This window comes from Centropristis striata, chromosome 18 (genome assembly GCF_030273125.1).
Source record: "Centropristis striata isolate RG_2023a ecotype Rhode Island chromosome 18, C.striata_1.0, whole genome shotgun sequence".
NCBI classification, from domain to species: Eukaryota; Metazoa; Chordata; class Actinopteri; order Perciformes; family Serranidae; genus Centropristis; species Centropristis striata.
This window is the reverse complement of record NC_081534.1, coordinates 4,263,136-4,283,278: the sequence shown is the minus strand read 5'-3', so window position 1 is coordinate 4,283,278 and position 20,143 is coordinate 4,263,136. Positions and strand designations below refer to the sequence as shown.

Sequence of the window (20,143 nt, the reverse complement as noted above, 5' to 3'; positions counted from 1 at the left end):
TATTGTTATTAGTTTTTCTTTTCTTTTAAAATGAATAACAGGATTATAATAATTTATTGTAAATATTGCTTTCCTTATCTTGTTATCTTTTTTTCTGATGGTTGCTTTGGCAATATATACATTGTTACGTCATGCCAATAAAGCCAATTGAATTGAATTAGACACAGACACAGACACACCCACACACACACACACACACACACACACACACACACTTCTAGCTTAATGCTCTTGTGGCTGCTAATTAGTGTATTGAATAATAATTAAAAAACAAACCAATTATGGGTCAGTAATATTACATTTACAAGTTTTTTCAGTTATCCCACTGTGTATTAATCGTATGTGGGTTATGTTGCCACTGGACCCTATGGCTTCATGGCAATATTGTACATTATATTGAACTCACTGGATGAGACAAAACAGATCTTATCATTTTATCTCTAAAAACTGATTTTCCATAAAATTGATGAGAAATAATCATTTTACCATTTTAATTTACGTTGTTTCCATAAAGCTTCCTATATGAATCCTCTTTCAAAAAGCTCAGAAGTCTACAGCAGAGCTATGTGTGACCATGCAATTTTATGCCATAAGTTAATGAGTTTTAGCGCATTATGTCATCAGACAAGGCAGAGAGCGATTCCCACTGCTGTTCCCCTTTTGGCGTTTTAATGACGTTATCATCATGGCTGCCTCCTGCTTCCGTTGCAGCAAATAACCTTGTAACATGTACAACAAGCCCCTTAATGGCGAAATAAATGAGTCAGAGGCCTTCTCCCTCTTGTTTTCTCTCTGCAGGAGAGAGAGAGAGAGAGAGAGAGAGAGAGAGAGAGAGAGAGAGAGAGAGAGAGAGCAGGGGGTAAAACATACAGGAACAGAAAGCAAACCCATGCAAGTGTGATCTTTCTATCTATGTGTGAATGAACTGCACGGTTCAGAGAGTGCCCTTTTATTCACTCACATCCCTCTCAGGAAAGCGTGTTTGTGGCAATGACGAAATCCCCTGCTGTCTTTAAGGTTTCTTCCTGTCGCCACACTCTCACCTCCCCTCAAGAGCGTGGAGGAGGTGAGAGGGAGAAAGCCTAAGCTGTCATCACAGTTTAGATCAGTGTCCTGCCTCCACCCCGCGCTGCCTCCGCACCCCTTTGCCCTCCACCCAAACCTCCAGCAGCGTATTATGCAACTTCAAAAAAAAGAGGTCACGGAAATATCCGGAGAGGAATCAAAGAAGATAAACAGGAAAGCAAAGGGAAAAGGAAGATCTTCTTCCTCCTCCCTCTCTTCCTTGCCTATTGCAGTGTGTGATTCAGCGGGAGGTAAGACCACTGGAATGAGAGCGCCTGCAGCATCTAACGCATACAAATGCCTGCAGACACACATTTCCACCCACGCAGACAAATACACAAACACTGACACATACACATGTCAGACACTGGCAGCTGGAGGAATCATGATAGTTTCAACAAGACGTTGTCCGCCGTGTGTCCTTGCGTGTGTATATTCAGGCGGCACGCTGTGAGGTTCCTCACTGTGAAGACTAATACTCACCCGCGGTTAAGATCAAATTTCCTAAACAAGGCATCCTCTTGAGAAAGAAACCTTATTCTGACCCCCTCTTTGTCATGCATTATTAATAAGGCTTCTAGTTAAAAAACTAGCCCTGGTGAGCTATGGGGACGTCACACATTACTTCTGCCTGGCACTGGGGATTAACAATAGCAACTGCAGCAAAGAGAAGAAAGACATGAGGGAATTAAAGGCAGCTAATCTGCTGAAGCGGAATATTGTTATCCTCAATCAGAAATTAATCAAAAACTATTTTCACAACTAAAGCCTTTTATAAGTAACAAGAATACAGTGGTGCCAGCTGCGCTGTGTGGCTGTACTTAGTCACAGCGCTGCCTTGAGCTAAATGCTAACATGCTCACAAAGACAAACATGTTGATGGTCAGCTGGAATAATGTTTACCATGTTAGTTCAGCATGTGAGAACATTAGAGCTGCAGCGATTAGCTGACTGATTACTGGACAGATGGATAGAAAATTATTTTGATAATAAATTAATCATTAATCTTTCTAGAGCCTGACCAATTTTCCGGTTGGCCAATTTTATCTGCCGACGTTGGCCTATCACAGACATGTCAGTATCCAACAATATCCCCATACATATGTGCCTTTTTTTTTTTTTTTTTTTTTTTACAGAGCATATAATGCAGAAAAAAATGCTTGGGCAATCCAGAAATGCTGTAAGTTATTTTTTTATATTTTTATTTTATATAATAACAATAATGAAATAATTAATATATATCATAATTATATTTTTAATACCTTATGCAATTGACTAATACTCATCATACAGTACAAAAGGTTATTGAACCTATTTTTAATTCTATATTTTCTTAGATTTTTTTATGTACTGCATTGTATGTATAATGTATAATAATGTTAAATATTAAAAAAATAAAATAATTTATCAAAGAAAGCAGCAGAATTTGCATATTCATATCAGCGCACAATCCATATTTTTATTCCATACAGAACATTCACTATATCGACCACCATATTGGTCATTTTCCCCTTTAAAATCTGCAGAGTTCTCGTTCTGCCTTCAAATCTTTCACATGATAATGTCAGAAATTGCTGTATTCAGCCTCTCAAACAGTAAGATTTCCTGCTTTTCCCTTTTTTAAGTTTTTAACTGAATACATTTGAGTCTGGGCTGGCCAAAAAGCCATTTTATGTCATTGTATTTTCAATTTATCAAGAAAATTAGCCCTATAGCACTTTAACATTAGATAATTAGCACTAAGGCCAAAGAACAGCTGAGGCTGATGGGATTCAGTTTGCACGTATTTAGTCATAGAAAGTATTGGACAGATGGACATTTTGACCTGATTATGGCGATAGAGAAAACGTCTGGGGATTACCAAACATCATGGTAATCCATCCCTTGCTGTTGTGAAAATTTGAGATGGGAAGACAGTGCAATCCATAAAAATACTGACGTTTAAAATAACAGGATTATAAGGGGATCTATTATTGACTGATTTAAAATGAATTGCCAACAATTTTGACAATCCCTCTTTATTTATCAGGCAAAATGATTGAAAATTGCTGGTTTCAGCTGCTCAAATGTGACAATTTGCTGCTTTTATCCATTTATATAACTGTGTACTGCTGTAAAATAAATATCTTTGGATTTTGAGCTATTGGGCAGGCGAAATATCTCTGGGGTTTTGGGTTGTTAGTTGGACAAAACAAGCAATTTAAGCTTGTCAACTTGGACTACATGAAGTGGTGACAGGTTTTTTTTTTGCTTCACACTTTTCTTTCATTTTGTAAACTAAAGGATTAATCGACCTGTATAGAAAGTCTGACAGATTAATAATTAATGGCAAAAAAAATCGTTAGTTGCAGCCCTAAAACTGATTACTTTTGGGTCCTGGAGTGTTGACAAAACAAGCAATTTAAAGACACAGCTCCGAGAGACTGTAATGGCATTTTCAGTATTTTCACACAGTCTATGTAGATTTAACAATCAATAATAGGGATGTCACCATTCACTAAATCCACCATTTCATTACACTTTCAATATAAGGGTCACAATCAGACTCAATTTTCAATTTGAACATTTTTGAAAGTACTGAGGCTTAATATTGTTCGGCTATCGACTCTTGATTTATAAAGATAAACGGATCAATAGTTTGATGCCATGACAACTGTCTCTCGAATTCTTCTATAAAAAGATAAACTACATTGTATTGAGTGTGATTTAAATGGCATACTTTTTGCAATATGGTCAAATATGGTTACATTTCTGATTTGCCATTGCTGCTTTTGTTTTGAATAACTGAAATGAGAAGCTCATATCAATTGAGTTTCATATTAGAATTGAAATGTGGCAACCTTAATCAATAAAACCGAGAAATTCATACAGGACAAAAAAATAATAATAATTGCAACTCTAAAAAGAACTCCACATGTCACCACTATTCGTCTATCATCACAAACACAGCAGCTCATCTCTAAATGGATATTTAGTATGATAATGTGACACTATACAAATCAGTTAATTGCTGATTCTCCTGGTTATTTACATGCTAATGTTGTTTTGTCAGCTTGCAGCCGTTTTTTTCCCCCCATGATGAAAGTTTGCTGGAGCTGTTCGTCATTCCCCAAACAGCCAAGTCATCGTTAATTAAATTCAGCCTGTGTAAAAGCCAACACTATAGCACTGTTTAGGTGCATCTCTACACATCGGGGATAATTTAACACTCTTGATACTTTTCAGCACCCGCCCCTGAGCGGTGTCAGCTCAATGAGAGAACAATCAGTTCTCCGATCCTTCCAAATTATGATCAGTGAGAAATCAACAGTTATTAAGTAGGACAGTGGCGGTGGGCAGGGTGTGTTTCCTCAGAAACTGCCATGCATGTGTACGGTCATGTCATTACATGTTAATGGGCTTTCCTCTGATGCTACAGCGCAGCAGAGAGACGGAGGCTGTGATGGAGAGAACAGGGAACCATTTGATGTTTGCCAGTTGAAAGAATAAGCCTTACTTTGGGTTGTGCTTTCCACAGAGGCATGCTTGGATTGAAAGAGCGCTTGCCCAGGGCTAAAGGGGATTTTTGGTGGGCGCCACACATCCAATTACCACGGTAGCATCACAGAAATCCATGGGGGAATGCACACTCAAACAGACAGATACACACAAACGTGCACGCGGGCACCCACGCACACACACCGACATGTAAGACGCCCACTGCAGGAGGCTCTCACCGCAGAGGGGGCACAGCCAAATTTCACTATTCTGCTTGTGCTGGATGGGCTGCTACAGAATTCATGAATATTATAAGCAAGTGTTGATATGTGGCTTATGATATAAATATGGATAGCAATATGGAAACACCACCCAGGTTCAACCTCTTTGGAGAGCATTATTAATGCATTCAGAGAAGCTATTACTGGATTTGCATGGGCTCTTCTGATGAGCCGAGAGTACCTGCGGATCCACTAATATGTTGAGGTTTATTGGTGCATTTCAAAGCTGTTTTGAAGTCTTCTGTTCTGTAGGAAAAGCTGGGATTTCTAGCTGTTTAATATCCCGACCAACAAACTTTAATAACTACATAGTCCCACATCAGCACACCAAACACGTAGAGCCACCAAACCAAACTCATTTAAAACACATCCTGGAATTAATGCATTCAAACCCTTTTTTTTTTTTTTTTTTTTTTTTTTTTAATTCTGCCTACACAGGTTCATAACTTTAATATTTCCTCTTTCCTTAAAAACAGGGGGCCCAAGGCCAATGGGAAATCATACTTCACCAGACGTTACTATGAAATCGATTTTTGTGATACATTTTTAATTATACAAGATTTGTCATTTCTTTTAATAACGCTGTGAAATTGCCTGGAGCACCACTTCTCCTTTATTGAAATCTCTGATTTCTGTGTGTACTTGTAAAAATCACCTGTGCCACGGGAGGGCAAAAGACTCTACATATGGTAAATACACCCACAAAATAACAAACTGTAAGATGGGTATTTTAATGAATTTTGATTAAAGCTTATGCTAGGAAACATGGTCTCCAGTAAAGTTGATTTGGAAAGCAACATTATTTCACTTTCACTCTCACTTTTCCTGATTTTATATTTAAGTCTCAACCAAGAAAACAGCCCTAAAACAGAAGCAACATGTGCATTTAGTCACTAAATGCTGTTCTTCTTGAGATCCCAAGGACTGGCAGAGCAGTCCCCAAACAATCAACTATAGATCGACTATTGACCTGCAATTTCACACAATCAACCTCGCCCCCAGTTGAGCCGGGAGGATAAAAGCGTGGCGAGTCTGGCTGCGAGCTCGAGGAAAAGTTGCTGTTCAGGAAAGCTTTTCTGCTTAGCACAAAGACCTTTGATTACAACCCAAGAGCAGAAGGATATAAACTCTGCTCTAACATATATTTTAGCAAGCTTCTTAAGGTAACTACACCAATGAAGGGTCGCTGGAGAGGCCAAACCAGCCCATTCCTTCTTATCAAGATGCCTTCACTGCTCAGAGACGACACCACTCTCTGATGCATTTGTTACACACTCGTGTAACCGTAGGTGTGATATTATTGCATGTGAGGAAAAAAGGCAACATGAGGGCAGATGATTATAAAATGGAGAGAAATAGGGAGAAGCAGAAAAAATAAAAAGGGGCAGGGGGTCATCGGGAGCTGTGAAGGTGGCATTTGAGGAGGCCTGCTTCAGGCTTCACTCATCTTCAGATTAAATACATCTAAGTGACATGAAAGACGAGTAAAAGAGGACGGCAAAGTGTGTCTTGCTCTGTGGGCACATGTTAATGCACGTGAGGTTTTTGTTCTTTAAGTCCAGAAACTTAAAAGAAAAAGTGATTCATCACTGACTGGTGCTTTTAACTGAATTCTGCTGTTATATAGATACATAGATATTAGGATGGCAGAGGTTGCTATAAGCGACGGCTACCAGCCAACAGCCGACTACTCATTGAAGTCCAGCCAGCTACTTTATTCTGCATCATCTTCCTGCAGAGCTGGAGAGCCCCCAGTTCCAGAAGAACCAGCATTTAAGATGTGTGAAAGCAACTGATTGAAACTGACAGGTTTATAAGAGAAGAAAACAGTCACTTCATCAAATATATTATGTAATACAATGCTAGTTCAAGTTTTAAATTGTTTTTTTCTTCAATTGTTGTGAAGAAAAAAATCTCAATTTAGAGCTCATATGTTAGATAGAGTAAGAAAAGATAGATTAATGTAATATTGTTAGTGTCACTGATGCTGTATGTGATTACATTACACATTTCTGAAAATTTGCTGGGAAACTGGTAGGGCTAAGAGATATATCGATATAAAAAATATATCGATATATTTTTTAATTTAATATGGAATTAGACCATATCACATATGTCGATATAGTTCAAACAATTTTCTTTCTTCATAAATGCTACCCTTACTAGGGTTACTAGGGTTTGTCCTATTTAGTTCTTTTGTAATGTTCGTTAATCTTTTCTCATATAAATATATTCATTTCAGAAAAAGATTGGCCTATTGTATTTCATAGGCTATTTTTATTTCAGATGTTTTTTTATTTAAATGTGCACTTTATGGATCTTTGAATTTAAAAAAGCTACTCCTGTTATACAGTAATAATGTTCACTTAAAAAAAGGGTTTCAATAAAACTACCTATGACATGTCATATTTAACTTTGACTGAACATTTATTTTCACTTTGCAATAAAAAATATCTGGATATACAGTACAGGCCAAAAGTTTGGACACGCCTTCTCATTCAATGCGTTTCCTTTATTTTCATGACTATTGACATTGTAAATTCATCAAAACTATTAATGAACACATGTGGAATTATGTACTTAACAAAAAATTGTGAAATCACTGAAAACATGTCTTATATTCTAGTAAGCAAAGGGTGGTTACTTTGAGGAATCTAAAATACAAGACATGTTTTCAGTTATTTCACACTTTTTTTGTTAAGTACATAATTCCATATGTGTTCATTCATAGTTTTGATGCATTCAGTGAGAATCTACAATGTAAATAGTCATGAAAATAAAGAAAAACACATTGAATGAGTAGGTGTGTGTCCAAACTTTTGGCCTGTACTGTATATCGTATATATTGATATTCAGCCTAAATATATCAGGATATGACTTTTGGTCCATATCACCCAGCCCTACAAAGTGGCATTAAAATGTGTAAGAGGCCACCAAATTTGAGCTTCTAGGACTACTTTTCACCCTGGCTGGCTACTCCTTTTCCTTGTACGAAGCCCTGGGAATGTGTCGATCAGATACTCAGTACAAGTCTGTTGTTGGTCAGTATCACTGGCTGGGATATCAGAGGAGAGAGAAAGAGAGAGAGGTGGGGATGAATAAAGGATGGGTCCAGGAAATGTCAGCAAACAATGAGAAACAATAGCAATAATAATAAAAGACTTCATTTGGTTTGGACATGAAAAAGTGGAATCATCCCGAGCCAAATAAATATCATGATCACGCCTTTCTTTTGCTCTGACACAAATGGTTTCAACAAATTTATTAACACAGTGTATCACACACAGTATGACACGATATGATAAACTGAAAATTCATTACAGAAAAGCATCAGATTTCCGACCAGAGCGCATACTGCAGATAATACAATTCCCCCATGCAACAACAATTCCTGAATTAATCAGTAATTTGACTTGTGTTAATATGCAAAGTCTTAATTTAGTAAAACTCATGTTACGGTTCGTATGTCATTGTTATGATTTGATTTGCCTGGTAAAATAAAAACATCTGTAGACAAAAAATAAATAAAAGCAGCTGGCTGAAAGCAGAGAGAAATCCGTGCTGTGAATAGTTGACGCAAGCTTTTGTTTAGACCGGGGCAGAGTGAACCAAATCAAGACAGAATTCTCATTGAAGGCAAAAAGCGTGGGTTGATGCTTCCGCTGTTTGTGGCGAGGGAGAAGATATCCAAAAGGAAGAAAACCTCATGCTGTGAAGACACATATAGACTGGGTTATGGGTCAGATTGGATTGCTAATATCTGAAGGCAAAAACATTAGTTTCTCAAAAGATGCACTCTTGAGAACACTTGGGCATCGCTGCTTAATATCTTCTCCCAGATTTTGGACTTTGTTATCAGAGTCTTGTGACTCCTCGACACCTACATCATATAAATATAACTCCAAGAGCTGTGAACTGCAAAGCTTTTTTTTCCTGCAGCAGCCTGAATAAAGACGAGAAAGAAGACGCCAGACAATCTGAACTGGGCGAGAACGCCAACATCTGCATTAAATCCCGCCCTGAGATTCCTGTCTCCACTTAGAGAAATCTCAGTGGAGAGGTGCTTTGCCTACTCCAGATAACTCTGCTTGCTTTGCCATAGGAAGCCATTAACTGACAGTACACGGCTTGAGGTTATCCCCATGGGTGTTACAGCCTCTGGGATATACTGTGTCTGGCGGAGAGATGAAGAGAGCATGACGCTAAAGAGATTAGCTATTACACTGTGAATCGCTGTTAGAAGAATAAGGTTTTTAGAGACTATTGAGGGATACACAGAAAGGCAAAATAATACAAAAAAGGCAGTTTGATAACCCTTTAAAAAGGGTAGGAGGTTTTCGTAAGTGTAAAAGCACACGTAATGACTGCATCGCATGTTCCCGGGCACTTTGAGGCACGTTCAGCATCCATGATGAGTCTTGCTCAGAAGGGGCTGATGTGTGAACGCGGTGATAAATCACATTGCTAAATTAATATCTCAGCAAAGTATTGCCCTAGATAGATGGAAAAAGCACACACGCACGCAGAAAACGAGTACAAATGCTCCCCCGCCACACACACACACACACACACACACAAACTGCATGTTCATCTGTGTTGAAATTTCACAGAGCCTCTGCAGAGAACAACTCAACGGTCTCAGTTTCCTTTCGCCAGCAGGGGAATGACTCGATTTGAGAGAAGAGAAAAAAACAGCATGGATATGTGTTTTTTTTTCGGTGTGGGTGGGGGGGGGTGGGGAAGTATTGATATGATGGTAGTCTTATCCAGGGGTGTGCGTGCGGCTCCCCTGCTGTCTTCTGTTTGGCTTTGGTTTTGGAGCTAGAGACTACTGAGGGCGTCATTGTCAGCATTTACTTCGCCACTGTTCCTGCTTGTCAGAGAAGCTTAAGCATCATTCGCTACAAAGATAAGTAGGCCCCTTCCTGCAGTTGCCTCATAGCAATGAAATGATGGTGATTTTTGAAGAGACACATTCAGCTTCTCCCCCCCTCTAACACCACCACCACCACCGAACCTTCTCCGCGCGCACCCCCCTCCCTCCACGGCAATCTCATCTGCTCTCGTGCACAATTGTAAGGCTGCTGCGAGGAGCTTTCGTTTCTGCAATCACTTCACATTTGTTTCAGCGATTGATTTCCTGGCATGTGAGGGGAAGGAGAGAATGAGCGAGTGGGTAGGCAGCGAAGGAGGGAGGGAGGGAGGGAGGGGAGGAGCGAGCAGGCGAGGGAGGGAGGGAGGAAACAGGGAAGTCAGAGGACGTGCAATGCCAGGCTCACATACTGTCACCATGACAACAGACATCACTTCACAGGAGCAGCACTTAGGATGCCTGTGTGGGCTGAAGTGACATAGTTGAAGGTTGGCATTAGCCTCTTGTGGGTGCCAAACGTACCAATCCTCTCCTGGCTTGCTTTTTGCTTTATTTCCTCCACTGTGCTGCTAAAAGGAGCCCTGTTGCTCTTGTCAGCTACCTATTGGGATCGCTGAGTGATTTGTACTTTATGTGTGTAAATGCGGGTCCTGCCAGTTTGGCTTAACAAAGACAATTCAATTGACTGAAATGCGTAAGGGAAGACAGGAGGAGACATTCATATTCAATGAGCGCCTTTCATCATTTGCGTCACTTTGAAGCTGGCTAGCATGTATAATTCTCTGTGATTTGAAGTGATGCCAATCATGGAAATGATAACTCCAGATAGGAAAGGCACCAAAGACACTTAAAAGGATCCATCTAAGCAGCTAATCCTGCCGTTCATTAAGAAAAATCTGTGACACTTTATGAGGGTATACAATTGATGTATTTAAATGCCAAACTCATGCATGACTCATCAAGATCTAAAGCACATATTAATGGATTATATAAGAGTAGATTAATATTGTGAAATGATCAAGTTTGTCATGATTTACCACCTTATGAATATTCAATTTGCAAAATGGATTTTAACACACAGTTCAGCCTTACATTAATTAACATTAAATTTGCTATAAACCAAGTAAAAGGACATAAGCCTCAGTCTCTCTCAGCCCCTCGAAAAAGCATAAATATACCTGTTTCTTCTCTTTGTGCACAAATTATAAACCTGGCTAAAGGGATTTTGGTGTGCTCTTATCAGCATGCAGCATGTGCAGCTGCATGCCTCGCATCTGGTCTTGTCTATCCATTCACATACAGTATACAGTATTTGCAAGCCGGCCAAACTGCAATGCATGTAAGAGGCATGACGGCATAATGTAAGCATCAATGTTTGTGAGAGGAAATTGAGGGCAGTGGAATAAACCAAAAAAAGCATATATACAATGAGATGTTAATGAAGGCATGACTGAACTGTGAGTTAATGGTTAGAAATTGAGCAGAAAATGTAAAACTGAAAGACAAAGCAGAAGCTCTGGCACATATGAGGGGATCACGCTTAAGCCTATAGGATTTATACTCTATTGTTTTAATTACAATTCTAATTGTTTTATCAAAGTCTGTAAGAAACCGTAGCCCTTGGAGCGACCGCAAAGGTGGAAAGGTTTTTAATCGCCCCACGTCTGCACTATAAAGTCTGCACTGATCGGGCATGTGGTGGCGCCATAATGTGGCGTTTCATTTTAGTTTGACCTTTCTTTTAACAGAGTTCCAGCCAGGTCTCTCTCCTGGTCAGGTTTCAATAAATTACTGTACTTGAAGTGGCAGTGTGGGGGACTTAGTGGCATCTAGCGGTGAGGGTGCAAATTGAAACCAAATGATTACCCCTGCCTTCACCCCTCCCTTTCCAAGCATGTAGAGAATCTACGATGGCTTTCAGGTAAGGTAAAAATGTAAAAGGCCCTCTCTAGGGCCAGTGTTTCGTTTCTCCATCCTGGGCTACTGTAGAAACATGGCAGGCTCCATGGAAGAGGCCCGCTCCCTATTTTGATATCAAGAGCTCATTCCAAATAAATGAAAACACAACGATTCTTAGTTTTGGGCAATAATACACTCATGAAAACATAATTAATATTATTGTAATCCATCATTGTCAAAAGATCTCCCTGAATCCAACACAATGGCACTTTAATTACAATTTCCAATAATTAAAAGATCTTGTACTTCCCTTGATATTTTCATTGGATGATGCTTTATGCTTCTACTTCACAACAGATGAATGTTGTACAGTATTTGTTACTCCACAATAATTAGTTTTTTAAAGTAAGTTTGCAAATGAAAGGCCCCACAACACTCACACAGGTGTGTTCAATTACTCTGGCTAATTAGACCCCGCCAGGTGCACTGGGTGGAGCTATGCTGGGAATTACATAATTTCCCCAAACGCTGTGCACTAATAAGGTCATAACAGGGTAACCTGCCCCGCCTCAACAGATACAGCAGAGTCGACAAAAGTGGGACGGAGATGTCAATTGAACTCAACAATAAAAAATGCAACTGATAATTATAATAATAATAGAAATTGTGTAACATACCAATCAAACTGTGATATTTTTTGAGATGGTTATCATGCCATGAAATCTCCAACCCGTATTAGAAACTAAAACTAATTTGAAAAACAGCATCCAGCGCTGCTTAAATAGTGCCATGCAGAGTCCAGATTCAGAATAAACTCTCCGTGTATGTAAATGACCACCTGTTGGATTAAGGCTACATGCCATTATGCTAATTTTGCGGCTGTGACTTACAGTCTTTTCGTGCTAAGCTGATTGGACTGGGAATTTTTAAACATATTTTCTTGGCTGTTTTTGTGTTCATTAGGGTATAATACAGTATAGAAAATACAGGAAACAACAGAGAAAGAGAGAGCGATGTGTGGGATGACATGCTACAAAGGTCCCTGGCTGGATTTAAATCAGTGGCTTTGTCTAAACCCTGAGGCCAACCGGATGGCCTCCTTACTGACATTTCATCTTTCAATCTTTCAAGAATGTCAATACTCTTTATGATGGTCAGACTTAGTCAGTCTAGCCTGTCCATCATCTCTGGGAAAAGCATGCAGATAATGTATTGCTGGCTTTTGTTGCTGCAAATGATGAGGACAATAGACAACATGATGAAAATGTTTTTAATTTTCCCATTTTCTCATGAAATTGGCCACAGAGACTGGAAGGGTGGGAATGAAGCCCAAAGCATTGCCAAGAGGAGACTTATCCCAAGGATCTACATCTACCATGAGTCATACTGCAACCGCTCCTGCTCTACGGACTAGCTGGGCTCCTTTCAGCCAGATATTGTAGCTTTAATTTATTGGAGTTGGACCACGAGTCTGTCAACATGAGGAAATTAACACTATTACATGAAATGAAATCACTACAGATATAAAAGCCTTGCTGCTGTAAAAGGTAATATCAGCAGGACCAAGGTTGACATTTAAGATTTGAATCTTGTTTTTAATGATCCAGATGATGAATGGCCACTTCATCAGAATGTCACAAGACAAATGGAAAAATATCAGTTCAGTGCAGGTGAGAGGCCATACTAGACTTAATTTAAAAGTACAAAATTACTTTTGATTCTAAACAAAACTGGGGCACAAGGCTGGTCCAGTCATGCACCGGGACAGGACTTAATGAATGAATGACTACAAGATCATTAGCAGCAGCTTTCTGTCCTCAGCACTGTACAGAGCAGGACAAGTAGCTCAGGGTTTGGGGATGTGGGCTTAACAGTTGAAGCAGCCAGCCAGGTTACAATAAGCTTCTTTGGTCCGCAGTGGGGATTTGGCCTTGAACGATCCAGAGGTAAATTGTGTTCCTGAACTCATCCAAATCCTCACAGTTGAAGGAAGAAAGTGTAACAGCTGTTAGGGATGTGTGCAAAGTAGTCAGAGCTACATTATACTTTCTTTCTTTTTCAAGTTTTCAACACAAATCAAGACAAATATATTCCATTAATCACTGCTGTGCATGACTCTTTCTTTGCTTTGAACAATAAATAAGGAAAGAAAACAGGAATGGAATTGAGTATTTTCCGTGCAGAGGACATTGCAGCTGTTGACAATGCTATTAAATCCCTGCTACAACCATAAAGCTTATAGCTCCATTTTGCCTACTGCCAAAATATACACCGCTACTTCTTCCAAAATAGCTAAAGGGGGCAGAGAGAGGGCAAAACTGAGAGTGGCATCCTTCCAGTGGAAAGTGTCACCCCTCGACACAGACACAACCTCGCATAAACACAAGCAACATGACCTTTTGGCTTCGCATCTAAACAGGAAGTCACAGAGATCAAATTAAACTGGCACGGCACTGATGTTTCACAAATGAGAAGTATGACTCAGCTTCTGAGAACAGTACCCTTACCTTCTAACTTATTTATACTTTCTAAAGACTGAGAATTTAACCCTGGTGTTGTTATAGTGATGTCATCAGGATTATTAAAAGACATGGGCATTTAACAGGCAGGGATAGTCAAATGAAATAATGCTATAAAATGCATTATGGGAAATGTAGGATCTGCTATTTTTTTTTAGATCTTGACCAAAAGATCGGGGCTAAAAATAAGAATGGCCTGGTCTCAGTTTCCCCAATTTTGACCTTTTAGATAAAAGGACTATACTACACTAATGCAGTACCTAGTGCTGCATATAAGTACTCCATAATGTACCAAGTGGTACTGAAACTTCTGAAGTGAAATGATACCTGCATTCAGCCCCATTTGTACCCAGGTCTAGAAAAAAAAGTGACTATTTGGAGGGATTTTCTGGCAACAGAGTGTGCAGTACAGCATGTAAATCATTTGGATGTGGAGGAGTGGTGGTGGCGTTTTAGACAACTGATGCTTCCATTCACATGATTAGGTATTAAATGAAGAAGGGTAAAAAAGTATTCAAATGTAGTCTTCTAGTGGTATCGGTATTACTTTAAAGGTAGTAGTATTGGTACTGGTATCATCATTTTTAAACAATAGCCCTAGTAGTACCCCTATAATTTGAACTTTGAGTGAATCCGACATCCGTCTTCCAAAATCCACCACACTGAAAATCAGTTGTTTCACCTTAATCGCATTGTATTGGAGTTTAAAAACTGTGAAAGCTTATCCAGCGAATACTGAGCACAGCAGGGGTGCTTCTGACTTTAAGTTAAAACATTGTCTCTGCAGTGTATATTCAGTGCCAGTCTCGGAGGACTGGGTCCAAAGAGAACTGACATTCGGTATGATTAAGTTGGTGCTATCTGAAGCTCCTTCTTCCCTTCTACCGCAACGAATTACTTCCTCTGCGCCGTACCCAGCTGTATATACTCATTTGCCTCTGATTGAAGCACATATACTGTAGACGTCCCTATGCTGTTCCCCGGGGGAACGGAGATGGAGACAGGCAGAGGAGAGAGACAGACAGGGAGGTAGGGACTGAGAGTGGGAGGGAGGAGAAGAGATAGAGTTATCCGTGGTCTCATTACGGTGGGAAATGTGAGGGTCCCGATCCAAGGGAATGATGAAGGACTCTGTGGAGGAGGCCTCTGAGAACCAACAAAGACGGCTTTAGTTTCACTGGCAGAATGCATTTGCATAGCTTAGAAGCCAAAGCGACTGAACCGGGGCTCATGAAAAGAAACCCCAGCAATTGCTTGGACTTCAATGCAAACGAGAGAGAGCGAGAGACAGCCAGAGAGACCGAGAGAGAGAGGGGGAGAAGTGGGATGGGAGAAAAAGCAGTAACTTTTTCTCTTTAGTAGCATAACACAAAATGAGATCAGGAACATCTGCACATCCCATGGAGGTTGTCGCCGACTGACTTTGATGCAAAGAGAACATACTGAAGGCGGTACATCTCCAGATAAAGTGACAAGCAGGATAAAAAACATTTCCATGCTATCATAAGTGTCATGTCCCATTGTAGCCGTCTGATATTATTAAGGGCATTTTGGCTGTCACCAACATTAGAGATAATTGCCAATCAAGAATATTTTGCAGGTGCTTCCATTTGCCATGACAGAAGGGCAGCTAGTGGCCAATTGGAGTTCTGGAGAGTAACGCAAAGATGAGCTGAGGTGGAGATAATGGAGCAATCTCCTGGTGGAGGATGTGTGTGTGTGTGGGGAAAGTGATGAGAAAAGAGAGACACACTCCAAGGGAAGAAGGAGAGTAGGAAAAAAAGAGGGAGAGAAAGAGTGGAGCAGATGTTGTACTTTAGTGGTGCCTCTCTTTTTCCCTCTGTGGCCTGGAGTCATGCAGGGATGACTAGCCTTCATCAATCCTCTTTAATGACTCTGGCAGCACCACTTAACGCACTAGTATGTGATTTCTTCATTACTACATCATGATTCCACCATTTAGTCGGCGGCGGTGACGTATGCCGATGCTCGCGGATAAAAATAATCGTCGAAAGTTTATTTTTGTGCAAAGTGTCCCATTCATCTGCTCTTGGGACAATTTAGAAATCTGGTGAGGAAAAGTGATAGCTGAGGCTTTAAATGCAACAAAGAAGAGATGGAGGTTAAGATGGTGGTAAAAAAAAACAACTGTTGAATAGCTATTATTGAAATAGATTTGACTGAAATAAAATCCAGCACCATATGATACCTCGATTTCAAAGTTATGACCAGAGCAAAGAACTCAGGCCCTGCCCTCTATAAAACTCTGTTGTGAAACTCTACCACTTCAAAGTTACTGACACCATTATGTGTTAGCCTCTCAAAGCCCTCATTTTATTCAGTCACACACCCACTGCCTTTCACCTGTGGTGCACAATACTCCATTTCACTGACCCCCCACCTCTCCTTCATGTGTCAAAACCTTCAGTGAATACAATGGGAGGCAACACAACATGCATGCTAATGTTTTGCCACTATCAATAATAAATGTTGACTTTTGAACCTTCCCAATGAATTTTCATTCAGACCACCTCCCTGGAGATGAGCAGTATGCTTTAAACATGAGGCATACTGTATACAGGACTCAGCCAATGGGGACTCACCATTTAAAGGAATGTGACCAAGTTTGAGTACATAAATGTATAACTGCCTTTGTATCTGCATATCTACACATTTATCTGCATATATACCTACCTATCTGCATATCTATCTATGTAAATAATCTACGTATCCATCTATGTGTCCGCATATCAAATAATTTACGCATCTACATATCTAATTAGCAACTTATCTACGTATTGATGTGTCGATGTACTATCAATCTACATTTCTATCTACATATCTGTTTATCTCCTGAGGGTGTCATGATTTCAATTGTGAACCGAAAAATGTAGGCAAACTTTTTAAAGGATTTGAAAATGTAAATGAGTCGTTTGTGTGTAAAACAAATGATCTGTTGATCTTAATGAATCAAGACCTGCTAGTTGAAAGACGTACCTACATATCTACCTACATACCCATGCATCTATCGATCTATCTACATACCTATTGACATATCTATTTATCTTAATATATCTACTTATGTATCTGTCTTTCTACTTGTCTTTAAATGGATCTATCTACTTACCTACGCAGATATCTATCTATCCATCTACGATCTATATATGCATCTATCTACATGTCAATGTATCTTTATATTTATATATCTACTTATCTATGTGTCTACATATTTACTTCTGTCTATGAATCTACCAACCTACCTATGCATCTATAGATCTATAGATCTGTCTACTTATCCATGTATCTACTTATCTGTCTGTGTCTATATGTAACTGGATGTATCTGGCTAACCATCTATCTATCTATCCATCCATCCATCCATCCATCCATATATATCTATCTGTCAACCTATCTCTCTTTTGCAGCACCAGAATATAAAGCAGCAGCAAGAAAGCAGATCATATGGAAACCCTAACTAAAGTACTCATACAGTAAAATGGTGAAACATCGTAGTGAAGGGAAAAAGGCGGCTGACTGTGCTCAAGGGAATATTCCGGCTGCACAACATCCATGCAAACACAAGCAGTTAGGTGCTCAAACAATTCCATCTGCTACATCTCCCCATCTCTTCTGCTGCTGCTGCTGCTGCTGCTGCTGCTATAAGCCCACTAGAGCACACATACCTCTATGGCAACACCACATCTAGCATTATGGGATATGATTCCTTCTAATGAGCTTGCATCTTCATCTGCACGTACACGCTGCAGCGTGGACAGCCTGCTCACACCAAGAATCCGCAGCTTTGATCTGACATTCATGTGATCGGTTTTGATGTTTAGCGTCATGCCTGTCTCCCCTGAATATATGTATGTCTTGAAGAGACCGGTTTAGAAGATGCGGATATCGAATCAAGCAGAGGCAATTTCTTGAGACATCAATGTTTGATGAAGGGGTTGTGGCCCCGGGCTTAAATGCGTATCTGGAGGAATTCACTAAGTCCAAACAACAACACCCACGTAGAAATCTTATCCTGCCTAATGAGTGCTTAGAGGTTTAAACATTCAGTAAAATCTGAGTGTACGCTGAGCATTTTTGGATATCTCTGCAACAGGTGTTGGACGGTAATATAAGTGCACATGTATGAGCAGGCGTGCAACAGCTGCCCTGACATGTGCTGTGATTTATTATCATATTCGCCTCCTCCCTCTGGAGCAAAGGAATAGATAAAATCCTGGTGCATCATTGGTCAGGTGCAGCACCATGACTGTTCCTATCATGCTCACAGTAACCTTTCATTGCAACATCATCTCTGCTCACACAGAAACACACACACCACAGTGACAGAGATCTTTTTTTGGTGCTTGGCAACGGCCTCTGTAACAAACCACCCCACATCTCTACTTGACCTCACATTCTCCCTGCACAACCTCTGCTTTGGTACAAGCCGCTGTCACTGCAGACAGGTCAGGGCTGTGTGCACCTCAAGGTTTCCTCCGTGTCCCAGTGTTAGTGCACATGAATCACTATTTCCTTGCAGTGCTGCTGCTGCTGCCGCTGCCGATTCACACTAGACATCATCTGTGCCACTGGTTGCACAAGCAGACAGGGTAAGGGACAGAAATGTGTGCTCGTTGTTAAGTGTGTGTATGGGAGGGAGAGACTCAGAGAGATTCAGACAGACAGACATAAGGAAGAGGTAGGCAGACAGAACCACCACACATTAAAATAATTCATGACTGTGAATACTAAATCCCACTGCTCAACAGATTACAGTCCTCTTGGTGACATTAAAAACACATTTGTGCCACGTCGACCTTATGAATGATAATTACATGTATGCAGGTGACCAGTCTGACAAATGTTCCAGGTTCCAGTGTCATTATATATGAATGTAGCCTACTAAATTTAGCCTGCTCACCGACCATCATGAGTGATGGATTGGATGAGAGAAGGGACTGTGCATGATTGGCTACACACGCGATTTGCTGTATAACCTCAGGGTTGCTGTGAACATTTGGAGCCTCTCACTCAAACGTGACATTCAAGCCTGGTTTGTCACCCTTTCATGAGTTGATTTTTATTTTATTTTATAAGGGGACCTTGTGAGTCTAGAAGAGAATGAGTGGCGATTTATGAGCGACCACTGTTTTTTTTTTCTACAAGGTCATGATCACATTTGGTTTCGAGCAGGAACAGATTGCATACACTCACCGTACACTCCTTGGCAACGGATGCCCTCCACGGCCAGCGCCAGCAGCCCCAAAACACAGATAATTAGATCCATCCTCTCACGTTAATCTCTGCATATCCAGCTCTCAATGGCAAGAAGTCCTTTCCGGGCGGCGTTAGTGAGGCGCATAGACACAGCGCTGCTCCCGATCCACACGTCGATTAATTTAGAGTCAGTATTAGCTGTAAAGGTATGTATGGCCGCAGGAGGCGAACACACTCAGGTAGTGATTGTTTTGATGTCCACTGCCATGTAGACAGACCGCGGAGCGCTCGCGGCACACAGACGCCGCGGAGGAGGATGCGGGGAGTGGGCTGCAGAGAGCCCGGCCTTAGAACAAACAGCAACCTCTCCTCGACTCCAGGTGGATGCGCTCCACTGATACCGTGTGTCCCTGGACTTTAGCGAAGACCCCCGAGGCGCCAAACCGAGGGGGCACACTGGTGCTGTCGACTAGAGGCAGACGGAGGCTCGGTGCCCACGGACATAGCTCCTGAAATCCAGCTGTGGTCACGGCTCGCTCCGCGGCTGCTGCTGCTGCGTTGACTGCATGCTGTCAAACGAAGCCATCACCTCAGCTTCACACACAAAAAAAACACTCTAATTCTCACTGTTTCCACCTCCTGTGCGGTCGTCAAGCTGCTGTTGCCGATACTACAGTGGAGGCTCGTGCGCTCACTCAGTCACATCACGACTGCAGCCCGACGCCGCGCGCTCGCCTCATCTCTCCCGGTGGCAATGACAAGGGGAGGGTCCAGTCCGGTGAGGAGCGGCGGACGCTTCTCTACAGCACCTCGGC

General features: G+C 40.9%; 1 protein-coding gene across 1 annotated transcript in view; it reads right to left on the bottom strand.

Moving 5' to 3' along the window:
• Positions 1 to 19,929, bottom strand: part of LOC131991671 (MAM domain-containing glycosylphosphatidylinositol anchor protein 2-like) — a 220,790-nt gene extending 200,861 nt beyond the window's left edge. Inside the window, exon 1 of the mRNA XM_059357161.1 lies at positions 19,326 to 19,929. Coding sequence (XP_059213144.1) covers positions 19,326 to 19,398 — 73 coding nt within the window. The 5' untranslated portion in view covers positions 19,399 to 19,929. The remainder of the gene's footprint in view (positions 1 to 19,325) is intronic.
• Between the last annotated feature and the right edge of the window lie 214 nt (positions 19,930 to 20,143).